This window comes from Lycorma delicatula, chromosome 10 (genome assembly GCF_047948215.1).
Source record: "Lycorma delicatula isolate Av1 chromosome 10, ASM4794821v1, whole genome shotgun sequence".
Classification (NCBI taxonomy): Eukaryota; Metazoa; Arthropoda; class Insecta; order Hemiptera; family Fulgoridae; genus Lycorma; species Lycorma delicatula.
Genome location: NC_134464.1, coordinates 23,302,593 through 23,317,271, shown reverse-complemented (window position 1 = coordinate 23,317,271; position 14,679 = coordinate 23,302,593). Strand labels below are relative to the sequence as shown.

The following is a 14,679-nucleotide window of genomic DNA, read 5'->3' as shown; positions in this document are numbered from 1 at the left end:
AAAAAAAAAAAATTACTTTTACAATTATTTTTTTTTTTAATTTAGACTCTTTGAAGTCACAAAAAAAGCTTGTACATTCTTGGAAGAATACACTAACTTCCAAGATAAATTGATTGATAAATAAAGAATTGGAAAAATGATAGATTTCAGTGTAGTATTATTTAATTAGTTTTTTGTTTTTAAAGATAATTTTATTCCGTAATGGATGGATAACACAAAAAGAACATAATCGATTTCAAAATTAAATATACTAACAGAAATTGTGAAATAAAAAGCAAAGAATCCAGATCCTGCTTTTATTCGTTTAAAGTCAGTAAAAAATGATTGTTTATTTTGTATAAGATAAATATATATTTCCATACTTCAAAAGAACAAATACTAAACAACAAACAGATACTTGCTTTACATTTATTTAGTTATGTGAAACTTTATCTAATACTAGTTCCATTAAATAAAAGAAAATGTTTATTTCTCACCTCTTAATGAAAAAATTACCTTTATGATTACACTGTTTAAATCAAGCAAATATTTTTTTTGAAACTATGAAATTTTAGCTTTTAAAACTATAAAATTATTTTAAGCAGTCTACCTATGTATAATTTTACTTTTTATCTTATTAAAAATAACTTTTAAAGCAATTGCAGCTAAAAAATTTCTTAAATTTTATATGGATTTGCTAAAACTTACAATAAGTTTGATCCACTACTTCTTAAAAATAATCAGTCATAAGATTGAATCCAGCTATTCTGTCTTTTCAAAGTCAACAAAATACATAAGAAAGCAAAAATAAGGAACTTGGCACTGTCTACAATAAGAATTAATGAAGCAATATAACAAAAAAAAAATTGCTACAAGTCTTACGTACTTAACCAATGAAAATAAAATAAGTTAAAAACAAAAAATATTTATATATATAATGTATTTAATTTTGTGGTCTAAGAGAATTTCAGAATGAGACTAAAAAGAATTGGAAATTTTATCCAGAGATTGTGCTAAAAATGGTACTGAGATACGGGTGCTAACAGAAATAAATAAAAATAGGATCTTAGCTATTCAGATGGATTTATTAAGAATTGCTCATGTCTCTAGGTTGAAGAAGGATGAATGAATGAATGAAACAGTGGAGGAAATTGAAGGAAAAAAGGTAAAATGTTATGGTCGTTTGTGTTAGATGGTTGGAGATTGATGGCTTAAAAAGTAGTTCAGTTGAGTTCTGTGGAAAGAAGATGGTCTGATAAGTAGTAAATGTATGGCCTTATAGAAGTGATGGGAGAAAAAGTTTAGAAAAAAAATGATTTTTAAAATAAACAGAAATTGTGTTTGGTTTTTGATAAATGGCGTGACTAAGTTCCATAAAAATAAAAAATTTTTTTATTCATTCTCTTTATTTTTTACATGGAAACACTTTAATACCAGAATGACGTTAGGCCAGTTTCCAATACATCTACATTATCCCACTATTGTTCACTTAGAAAAATATCAATATATTTATTTCAGTGAACAAAACCTCCAACAAGTTCTTGAAAGCCCACAGAAGTCCACTCTTATTGCACTTTTTAAGCTTTGTCAGTCCAATGACTTCGCTATGAACTGTTATATCCTGATGTTCTTAACTAATATACCTATAATAATAAGTTTAACAGAAGAAAGTGCAGAACATTGCATCAAAGGATTTCTTGGACTCAAAAAGGACGCTGCTCTGGGTAGAGTATATACAATTCATCCAAATCAAAATGAATGCTTTCATCTGTATATGTTATTGCGTAATGTAAAAGGACACCAAACATATAAAACTAAAACCACCGGGTTGGTCTAGTGGTGAACGCGTCTTCAAGAGTTCCAGCGTTTAAGTCCTAGTAAAGCCAGTTATTTTTACACGGATTTGAATACTAGATCATGGATACCGGTGTTTTTTGGTGGTTGGGTTTCAATTAACCACACATCTCAGAAATGGTCGAACTGAGAATGTACAAGACTACACTTCATTTACACTCATACATATCATCCTCATTCATCCTCTGAAGTATTATCTAATCGGTAGTTACCGGAGGCTAAACAGGAAAAACAAAAAACATATAAAGCTGCTTGTGCTGCACTTGACTTATTGGAAAATGATAATCACTGGAAAGATATGCTTGCTGATGCTTCTATCTGTTAATCTTCGCCTAAATTGAGAGAAATATACATTTGCAACTATATTAGTTTTTTATCATCCTGTCTAATTGAATGTATTGTGGGAAATGTTCCATAAAGAGTTTTGTATAGATATTTTATATCAAATCTGACATCAAACCAATAATGTTGAGATTACTGTTTCAGAAGAAATATTGAATAGAGGTCTCATTGACACTGAAGATATTGTCATCATGTTAAGTGAGAAATACTTATGCGATTTCGGTTTACCAACACCAATACGTGATAATCAAGAAGTTATTAATGCTTATGATACAATGTCAAGACTTTCTTTCGACGTTGATGAACAGAAAGAATTTGTAAGTATTAATCTTCCTAAATTAGTATCAGATCAAGGTCAGGCGTTTGATGAAATAAATGAGATTCTTGCTAGCAACAACCCAAAAATATTTTTCTTAGATGCTCCAAGAGGCACTGTGAAAACTTTCTTAGTCAATCTGCTTCTTGCTTCTTGTTTGCTCAATTAAAAACATTGCAATCTGTGTAGCATCATTAGGAATAACTGCAACACTTATAATTGGTGGGAGAAGTGCACATTCCACTTCTAAGTTACCATTAAATGTTGCGTGTGGGGAAGAATCTGTTTGTTCTATTCGTAAAAATGGTCCACTCGGACAAATTTTACAAGATGCTAAACTTATACTGTGGGATAAATGCACAATGAGTCATCGAGCTCATATTGTAGCCATTGATCAAACCCTTCAAGATATTAGATCATGCAGTAAATTAATGGCTGGTATAACTTTCATGTTTGCTGGAGACTTTCAGCAAACAATGCCTGTCAATAGAGGAACTATGGCTGATTTTGTTCAGGCATGCGATAAATCATCACCCTTATGGAAATTTGATTTCATTAATAACTTAAGAACTAATATGAGAGTTCATCTTGGGGGTGGCAATGGCAATGTTAACTTTCCTTTACAACTACTAAACATTGGAAATGGAACTCTTCCTCACAATGATGGTTACACATTTCTGTCTCTGAAAATATTGGTACCATTGTGCATTCAATGGATAATCTCATTTCCAATATTTCCAGAAATTAGTAAGCGTGTGAGTGGCTTTGCGAAAGATCTATCATAAATCCTCGAAATATTTCTGCATTTGAAATTAATAATATGTTTGGAAAAAATTGAAGGGCAAAGCAAGAAATATCGATCTGTAGAATCTGTAATCAACAGTGAAGATGCAGTCCACAGAATTTTTGAATTCTCTTAATCCTGCAGTTTTCCAGCTCTGGACTTTTCCAGAACTGGTAATTTGGAAAGTCAATACATTCTGCTACCAGAAAATCAAAACACTGCAAAAAGTATCATATATACCCAAAAGTTCTATCAATTTAATACTGTTAAAAATGGGTTGGCTACAGCAAAGCCGAGATGGGGTATGCTATATATATATATATATATAAAATAATTTGTCATGAGTGATCAACGCCCAGCAAAAACTACTGAAGATAAATTGATGAAAATTTGTATAAACTTTCTCTTTATGGTATAAATGCAAACTATTAAAATCCACTTTCAAATTCCGAGTTTAATAGGTTAAAATGGAGTAACAATGAAATTTTTTTTTTTTGATTTCTCAGTAACAGATATAGATATCAACTTAATTTTTGGTGTGTGTAATCTTAATATGAATATCTAAAAATTGGTTTATAATTTTTTTGAAATTTTGAGATTAAAAATTTTAAAATGGTTTTTTATTTTGACCTTGTTATTTTTTTAATTTCTTAGTAATAAATGAAGAATCAACCTAATTTTTGGTGAGTGTATAATCTTTACGTCAATAAACCAATTTCTAGATGTTTGAAATTCGACCTTGAGAGAGGATGAAAAAAATAAACAAAATTTTGAATAATGATTGTAAATTTACCCAATCCCGACTATAGTAAAATAGATAATATTCAGTAGATTTGAGCTTGCAAATACTCTTCAGATAAATATTAAAAAACCATATTAGGGTTTTTTAATTCCGATTTTTTAAGAGGTGCAAATTGTACCACTGTGGCTCAACAACCAACACAGCCACGCCACCGTAAGTGTATGTGTGACTGGCTGCACCTATCTCCAGTTACTTGACTAAAGAACATAAAATAAAAGAATTGATCTCTACAGGGAAACGCAAGTAACAGTATACCGTAGGTGAAGCTGCAATGGGGAGGTAGTATATATAGGTTTATATATATATATATATATATATAAATAAAATCCTTTAAAGCATCCTTATGATGTCAAGACAAAAGCCATAATTTTTTGTTACTGAATCAAGCAGACAACCAGCAGCCAACACCAGGGAGCTAATACATGAAACAAATCTTGCGCCTAGAACAAATCAAGGCCAGGACAATCCAGCAAAATCCATGAAACATTAAATTAAAGATTAAAATTAAATTAAATTATTAGAATAATATCCCAGTGCTTGTCGATATTAAAATTTCAAACTGACACAAAATATAACACTAAAATTTAAATATTTAATATAAAAGACTACCTTCAAAATTAAAGGTTATAAATTAAAAATTTAATGTAAGTCAAACTTGAAAAAACAACACTAATAATAATAAACAAAAAAAAAAAATTAACATCAATAAAATTGAAATAAATAAATCTAAATAAAATAGAATAGCCGACCTCCATGGCGCTAAAATGTCATATTTTAAATTCATTTATTTTATATCTGTATTTTAAAAAAAATTATAAGCATGTTTTATTAAATTACAGTAGAGTAATAATACTATTAGTTATTTTTATTATGAAAGAAGAAATGGTGAATTTCTCTATAGTAAAAGTGGCTGGCTATACACACTTTTCAGACAATGTTTTTTTTTTAAATTGGATGCACCACCTGTCAGTTAAAAACAGGAAATAAGTAAAGAATTAGGCGACTTAAATTCAAACTTTTTTTAATTTTATATTCAAACCACATTAGTAATTTACTTATAACATGCTCCATTTAGTTTTTCATTGTACTAATCTCAATTCTAAGGAAGATATTTACAAATTCAGTGTAAATTTAAGTTGCATATCAAGTTCATAGTAATTTTAATATTTAATCATTTATTACATATTCTTTAAATGTATTTTAATTAATGGCTTTGGTAAAAAATAATCATACACACTAGTGTAGACAGTATGAAGTCAGAGAGGCAAACAAACAAACCACCTGATTACACTACTCTCCTCCAACAGTAATTGCATTAACAAAAAAATTAATGTAAAATCAGACATCAAAAAATAAGTATAATACAAACCATTAGATGTTTAATGTTTCTTTCTAACAAAAAATACCAATATTAAAAAAATGAACTGAATTGAGGACATACCTTAATGTAAGTGCACAGTCCATCTCCTTTCAACTGATTAGTACCAGGTTCAGAGTATAATTTAACTTTCATTTTATTTTTATCTAAATCTTTCATTACGAGACCACATTTTTGCATTAGATCAACAAATTCCTTCTCCGTTATATCTAGTGGTAAATTACTGACATATACTTTAGTATTATTCTGATCATCGATCTCAAACCATGCTGAAAATAATAAACGACAAATTAAAATGACATCTAATAAAAAAAGTGTGTTAATAACCTAACAACACCACTTTAAAAGATCCAAAAAACTTACCAATAGAAATAATAGATCGTGTTTTCTTTACTGTTAAATTTATAAGAATTTTCACTGATAAAAAATAGAAGGATTTTCAAAATAATGAATAGCCATTTCAATTTACTCCAAGTCTTCCTGACTTACTTAAAAATCAAGAAACAGATTCACAAATCTAATAAGCCTCTAATGGAAAACATATCCTATTTCTCTCTGCTCAGGTCCGCTTTCAGGAGGAGGTCAATGCTTACACTTTCCCTCACCATAGCTCCATTAAAAGCTCTCCACACATCTATTCTCATCCTAACAGTGAATATCTCAGCTAACCAGGGCCAATGCCAAAATGCTTATTTTTACGAAGTAAAAATAAGGTAAGTCCCAGGTAAGTCCCTAACCACCTGGGTTGCTATTCTATCTACTCATCAACAACAGCATCAGATCCCCTCAGCCATCCTCTGCAGAGCTAAGAATCTAAGGAAGCCAGCAACTGTCTAAAAACCACCAAGTCCAGAAAGAAACTGTGTAATATGCCAGTTGGGGGAAATCCACCTCACTAGCATACTTCTCACATAAGGAAAAATACCATGTGTACAATGGCCATCAGACGATTCAGTCCACCTGACCTGACATAAATGGAAACCTTGGTCATCTATTTCTTTTATGCACTCAGAGGTAAATTGATCTATCTTTTTGGCATCAGAACATAACTGGTGCTCAGTCACAAGGATATCAATGAGCTTAATACCAGAAATAACAAGGACTGTATCTCGAGGCACCAATCACAAATAACAATAAGAGATGCTGGACTCTGCTGGAAAATATTCCTGTAAAATTTATACCTCATTCGATGAGCCCAGACAGGTGCAGCTTACAGCATTATAGCTTCGCATACATCCTTACATAGAAAATGCATGGTTCTCAAATTAAGCCCCCAAATGGAGTGAGCTGCTTTATGAACACTGAAGAAAGCAGAACAAGCTTTTTTTTTGGCAGCATATTGAAAGTGCTTCTTGAATTGAAAATTCTCAACAAGGAAAACACCTAGATACTTCTGCAGCAGGACATACTTAATTTGATGAGCTGCCATTGACATACAAGGTTGTAGTGTAACAGCTAGTCTGCCCTTGAGCAACTTCATTGTTGTTTTCTCTGAGCTAAACACCATCTTATGTTGCAAACTCTGCAAGTGGAGTACTTGCAAACCTGGGCTGCTCTGAATTCGATCTCATTCTTTGAATCTAACCAGCAAAAGCCCATCATCCACATGTGCAATGATGTGGCGATGTGGCATCCACTGGGAAACCTTAACCACATCAAAAACCTGGAGCAAGGGTCATAAAACTTATACTCTCACTATACTCCAGACAACCTTTAGATAGTGTTTTTCCTACTTCTGAGACGCCATCTCGACTGTTGAAAACTATATAACACACTCAGCACATTATGCACACAATCACACTTCTGCAGGTGAAATAGGGTAGAGGGCCACCACAAATTATTAAAAGCTCCTGATATGTACAAAAGATACCTAAGACAAACTCAGACTCGCTAGAAGAAGCAATGTTCATAAACTTAGAATAGCATCTTCCATGTCCCTCCACGCAAAACCATCACTTGATCATCCATCAACAACATTCTAGAAAACAATCTATCAATAATATGAAGATAGAAAAACCTCAAAAACCTTCCCAATAACTGACAGGAGTATTAAAGGCATAAAAGAGGTGCTCACAGTGCGGTCTTTGTCATGACCTTTAAACAACAAGTTCAGAACACCTTTTTTACAACAAACAGGGAAATAGCCCGAAAAGATCCTTCTATTAAAAATTCTAGTCAAAGTACCAACACAAATTCTGACAGAACAGACAAGGAGCTCCACTGTGATTCCATCAAAACCCAGAGCTTTATTCCTACCAAAAATGCAAATTACCTGACATACCTCTGCCTCTAATTTCTATGTATAAAACATCAGAGAAAAAAGTAGCAACTTCCTCTCAGACTCACAGATGAAATGACATTCCATCATTCGGTAATAAATCATTCAATAGAATATTTAAAATCTCAGCTTTATTAGAAACAACACCATGCTGAGTTGAGGGTCGACAAAAGAATATTTTTCTTATTCTTATGCCCTACCCCAAGGATCCTTATTTCATGGCTCTCCAACAAAAGAACACCAAGAATCGCTTTTTGATGCTCTGATCAAATGTAAATATTCAAACCACTGCCTTTGATAGTCAATTTACCAAAACTGCTTGCCATTCAGGATCATTCTTCTGCTGAGCAACTCTCCTGAGATGGTGCATTGACTGTTTCAACAAAGACAACTGTCTAGTTCATAAACAAGCACCAACTGGAACTAAGGGGAATTGAATTCTCAGCAATATCGATGAAAGCTAGAGAAAATCTTTCTGCCAGGTCTTCCAACTGAATATCACCCAGACTTCACTCTAAAACACAGTCTAGCAGAAAGAATGTTAACAATTTTAGGCTAGTCCAAAAGTGGACTAGCCAAAATTTGCAGGAAGCACTCCTGATGAACAGGGACATTGCATTTATGAGTGTCTTGCAACTCCCTAACCAACTCAAAAAATAATTAATCAATGAGGATTAGAACAAGCTTTAAATCTATCAGGAATATTCCTACCAATAGTAATATCAACATTCATTCCAGCAAATAATCTCCTTCCATGTATTATTCCACATATGTTGGTAACTCGTCAAAACCATTGAAGACCTCTAATCCATACTGCACAACAAAGCCTTCAACTAATTCACCACTATCATCTGAAACTCAACTATGCCAAAGAAGCGACTTAGCTTTTAGATCAACGTCTAGCTCTATAGGACAGTTACCAACAAGACCAAGAATTCTATCCCACCTTTCTAAATGTTCTTCAGTGGGATCTCTATATTGAAAATACAAACTAATACCACAGAAATGAGGATCATCAATAACAAGTTTAACAATGGCATGATGATTATCAGAAATTTGCCCCAAAAAGATACAATCCAATGTCATCCTATACAGAACTGCAGACATACTGTTACTTCCAGTATAAAATTTTTGCCAACCAATAAATCCTGGCAGATCGCCCTGTACCATACATGGAAGTTGTAGAAGAATTATAACGAGGGACCTCCTTTCAACAATTTCACCTAACTCGATCTGAGCAATGAGACCTTGAGAATTTATCCGTCCAAACTTAACTATATGATAAATTAGAATACATCTCAACAGCTATCAAATAACAACCACAGTCCTTACTATTGAAAGAGAGCTTGAAATCCTTGCATAACCTTCTGCAATTTACACAAGTAGAAGCTTCAGATTTTTTATGATACACTTTAAGCTTGCCACTCATCACCCCAAAGCGCACAAAGTGAACAATATTGACAGAATTTAGCTCTATGACCAGATCTATAACACTTAAAACATCAAAGTACTCCTTGACTCTACAAGAATAGAAATCCACAAACAACCTACCCTCAGCAACAAACTTGTTAAACAGACTAGGCCCAACTTCAAATACACTATGATACCTTTCAGCATCTTGTCTACCAACTTCGAACAAAAAAAACCTACACTCAGACTTGAATGTCATCTCATCCAAGGTGGTGTATTGCTCCCATACAAGAGATACAACCTCCTCCTTGGACAGGCGACATCTGTATCATAGACAATGACTTGAGGCATCCTTTTATGTTTCTGATCTACCTTGACTATAAACTTTTCACTGACAACAGATTTTGAAATGACTCTGTCTCTTTGTCATCCACTATGAAAACCAGACCCTACAGTCCTTTATGTTCCTAATATTCAAATTTGACCTCTTTCTCTGAAGAGTAGCCTGAATTCCTCTATAATTTCCTTAATTGTTTTTTTAGATCTCTCCTTCCTATTTAGAAAAATGATTTCTGGTTGCTTGCGGGCTAAGCTGGCCTCCCACTTGCCTTTAAGCACCTCAATGTAGCATTTCTATTCCGCCATAATAAGCACAAGCAGTGGAACCATGATGAAAACTTCTACTTAATAGCTTTACTACTACTTCATAGGAAAAGTCCACAAATATGACACCTGCCCGCTGTAAAATTCAGGCAGCCAGAGGCTTGACTGTCCTCCTGTCATTCTTCGCACCTCTTAGCTGCTGCTCGATCATTTACACAAGTGCAAGCAATTATGAAAACACTAATTATTGCTCAAGCTTTCAAAAGAGCGAAAGCAGGACTAGGGCGAACCCTTGCTTGTTACAGGGTACTTACACCAGCAGTTATTACCTCTTCATCACCACGTGCCTCATAGAACAAAAACTCAATTGCTTTACAAGGCCCTCTATGAGGCGGCTGCATGTCTAAATCAAACACCAGATACCAAGAAGGATCTCAACAGGTTTCCTGTTGAGGAAAAGCTCTAAGCTTTTGATACAGATACTGTTAAAGCCTTAATTGATAAAGAATTCAACACTGGCAGAAGGTACACACTTGACCACGGGTTCAAATAAATACCAAAACAGACTCAAGTCACAGCAACAACTTTGATCAGACATATTAAAAGGAAGACCAAAGTGGGTTCACAATACAGCTGAATCATTCCTCATACCACATAATTTTGGAGATAAATAGAGGTTTTTCTTAAGAAAAGTCAGGTGAGTTTTTTATTGAAGCATATACCTGTTGGTCAATACAAGATCATTAAACAGTAATTTGTTGCTTCTGTATGTTTAAAGAAACCTTGATCTTCTTAATTGTGAAAATCACACTCAGATACTTACAGTACTATACTTCAAGAACCTTGAAGCGCTTTCTATCTTTAGGAGGATCCATTTGTCTCATTTCATGATCACTTAGTGAACAGATTGCCCTTTCTTACCATACACTACTTTCCACTATCCTTGATCTCTAATTCTTCAGAAGTGTTTGGTTGGTATTGGCTAGATCCCCATCCTATCTGTTTTACGGGTATAGAATGATGTGGAGCAGCTACTGAACTATAGTTTTGAAGCTGGCAGTTGTGCCTTTGCCACCTGGGTACTCTTGTTTCCTATCTGGTGACTGTATGAACAACCTGATATGGAGCTGAAATGTTTATTAGGCAAAATTGAACCTCCTGATCTGTTCAAATATGTGTTACCTCCCATATAACAGCAGACTCTCCTGCAGAGAGTCTGCTAGTAACGATATATTAATTTATAACCATTACAAAAAGTATTCTATCCAAAAATTATGATGTGCTTACTTGGTGGTTGCTGTTGAGCCTTTCTTTTCTCTGGTCTAATGTCTTTCATATCTTTATCCTCAGCTTCATCTGGTGTGGTTTTTTCACTCTTCTTCCCATCAGGAGATGAATCCTTATTGGGATCAACAAAACCATAATTCATCTGATACTGTGCCAGAAAGTCTTCATCAACCTGCCTCCAGAAAAAAACATATGAAAATTCTAACAGAAAAACACCCTTTCCTGTTTTTTATTCTTCTAAAAAGTAAATCATTTTTACTTTAACTTTATGAAAAAATCTTTATTTTATAAACAAATTATAAATAAATAGAATAATATTTTATTCAGATCAGTACGTAATTATTATACAGATCATGTGAGGAACGATAAGGCTTGATAATATTGAACACTAAACCACAGTTTAATATTTTATCCAAAATATAATAAAATTTGTTTTAAATAAAATAAGGTTTGTTTTCACACCAATATTTTTACCTTTATTACTAAATTACAATTAAATCACTAAACACATGAAACTGTTAATGTGAAAACACACATATTTTTCATACACAAGAAATGTACATTTTGATTATTCATCTGATTATATTATTGACATATTATAAGCCAATTAGCATAACAGTCAGGATAATCAGATTACCTTATCAGATTATCCATGATAATCTCAGGCAAGAACATTAACTTTCTTATTTGAATTCCAAAGTCTACATTTGTTGATAGTTGATAGGAATCTACTTCAGCAAAGATTCAGTTTATTTTTAAACATCTAATACTGAATGAAATAAAATTAATAAAAAATGTTATATGTTGATAAAACAATAATAACCATCAAGTTTTAAGGAAATGTTAACTCAGTTTATTTACTATAAAAGCATGTTCTGACCAACAGCAGTCAAGGTTAAAATGCTAAACAAATATTTTATTTAGATCAGTACAATCGTGGGAGGGGGGTGTACCCAAAGAAAAATAAGAATTATTTTTGTAGGCAGTGCTGCCCTTTCCCCCAAGATACGTTAACTAGACACTCTTCCTATTCAGTTGACAAGGTAGCATTCATGAAATACAATCACGGGGAACAGACTGATTGTTTTCTTAAGCCCCTCCCAACACTCTCAGTGATCTTGTGATGGCAAACTTTAAAGAGCAACGCACTAACATCAAATTCTGTATACTGTTAAAGAAAACAGTGGCAAAAAGAGTTTCAATGCTTCAGAAAGCTTATAGGAAAGAAACTCTTAGCCAGGCATGAATTCAGGAGTGGTCTATCCAGTTCAGAAGTGGTCAAATGCTATTTGAAGATGAATCCCATTCAGGTTGCTGCTGAACGTCCAGAACAGATGAAATGTTCAAAAAATAGGAGATGCCATCATGTTTGATTGCTGCAAAACAATCGACAAATTAGATGAAATAAGTGTAATTTCCTGGCATGAATGCCAGGAAATTATACTATCTGAATCTATTTGAAAATTTGAACATGAGAAGCATTACGGCAAAGTTTGTTCCACAACTGCTTCCTAATGACCAGAGGAAGAACAATCTGAGAGTGTGCCAAGAATAAAAGAATAGGCACAAACTGAACCAGATTTTTATCAGTTACAACACTGATAAATCTTGGTGTTATGACTATAACCCTGAAACAAAACAGCAGTCCAGCCAGTGAGACAGCGTCATCATCCAGACCAAAGAAAGCAGCAAGTGAAATCAAATGTAAAGTCAATCATGGTTTGTTTTTTGATATCAAACAAGACATTCACAATGAATCTGTTTCTCTGGGCACCTCACCAACATTAATATCTCTCTTTTTTGTTTTTTCTGTTTAGCCGCCGGAACCACTGTAAGGTAATATTTCAGAGGATGATATGTATGAATGCAAATGAAGTGTAGTCATGATCTATCTGCAAACACAGATAAATTACTATCAAACATTACTATCTGCAAGCACTGAAGCGATTGTGTGAGGCAGCAAGAAAAAAAATTATGGCAATCGGGGGACTGGCTCCCTTATTATGATAATGCGCCTGCCCATACAGCAATGACAATCAGCTATTTTTTTATGAAAAATGTCATGACAATGGTTTCTCAACCCACCTTACTTGTCCAACCTAACCCCCTGCGACTTTTTCTTACTCCCAAGAATGAAGAAAAGCTTAATGGGAAAGCATTTTCAGGACATAGAAGAGGTTAAGAAAAAAAACATTGCTGGAGGTACTTAACAGCATTAATTCAATAGAATATAAAAACAGTGGAAAAACCATTGGGACAAGTGCACATCATCGAATGGACAGAATTTTGATATTTCAAAGCAACAAATTAGTGTACCTCTTTTTAAAAAAAAAAATACATTATACCTGAAACCAGTAAGAGTAAACATACAAACATTAAAAAAAAACAGTTTTTTAAGATATAGTTTATCACATGATTCCATCTGACTAAAACTTTCATAAGGTATGAAATTATTTTTACAACCTTTAGAAATGGAAATAAAAACAAATCAATCTTACTTATAGAAAGAAAATTAAATAAACTTTCTAATTCTGTAACAATTATCAAATTTATTTGTAATTAAAACTCATTTTTATAGTTATGACCATACAAAACTACTTTTAATGGCCATATTTAATTATTAATATGTGAAAACATACTTTCAGCAACTTTTTCAATCCATCTTAAGGACCCAACGGGAGGTTAAAAACTTTGACCAATATGCTTAACAATTTTTCAAGGATTGCTAGATGACTTTATGTTATGTCACATGCAGCAATCATCAAATAATAAACAATCCAGTTGGTTTTTATAATGTTTATTGAAGGTTTACGTGTGCATTTGTTCATAAGAGATAAAAAGTTAAGGTCCCAGAAGTTGGAAATTGTACAGCTGATAAAGACTGTATTCAAGTGTAAAGAAAGATGAAGAATCTTTCAGACACTAAAATAAATAATTGAGGAATCTTCATGAAATCAAAATAAAGATTCAGTAAAATTTCTGAGGAATTTGTCAACTTTATTTTAAATAAGATATGTTTGATCAGCTTTTATGGTTAATGTGCCTCGTGAAAATAACAAAAACTATTATAACTTTAAAGAGCAATAGACGATAATTAGGTTATTTAAATTTTAAAATACACTTTTTTAAGAAGATATATCATTAACTAATGCAACAATTACAAGTACAAAGGGAAAACCCTAGAATACAGTACATACTCAATTTTCATAAAAAATATAATTCTTCATTATCAGATGCTGGTATCACTGATCAGTTAGGTGTGTGGTTTCATATCTCTTTGGTTATTAAAACAAGTAAAAAGGAGAAAAAGATTGTTTCTAATAATACATTGTAATAAGTTACAGTAAAACAGAATCTTGTGTCATGAAAAAGTAGTAGTGTCTGCTTTTCATAAAGAAAGTTCTGGGTTCGAATTACAGTCAGGATTAGCACTTATCATAGTTAACAAAATTCTTCTCATCCCCCCCCCAAAAAAAAATAATACCAACCATAACTGGGTAACAACCTGTGATTGCAAACACAGATAAATAGATAAATTATGATACACAGAGCAAAAAAATAAACAAAACAATAATATATATGTATTTTACATGTGTTTCACAGACTGGATATAATTCAGGTTTTTTTAATCGATTTTTTAAGTTGC

The 14,679-nt window shown here is 32.7% G+C and overlaps 1 protein-coding gene across 2 annotated transcripts in view; it reads right to left on the bottom strand.

Annotated features, from left to right (window-relative positions):
- barc (RRM1_TatSF1_like and RRM2_TatSF1_like domain-containing protein barc) overlaps nucleotides 1–14,679 on the bottom strand; it is a 181,421-nt gene that overhangs the window by 159,907 nt on the left and 6,835 nt on the right. For both annotated transcript variants that reach the window (XM_075376757.1, XM_075376758.1), the window contains exons 4-5: nucleotides 11,034–11,205; nucleotides 5,519–5,724 (exon numbers count right to left, since the gene is read on the bottom strand). In XM_075376757.1, the coding sequence (XP_075232872.1) occupies nucleotides 5,519–5,724; nucleotides 11,034–11,205 (378 nt within the window). The remainder of the gene's footprint in view (nucleotides 1–5,518; nucleotides 5,725–11,033; nucleotides 11,206–14,679) is intronic.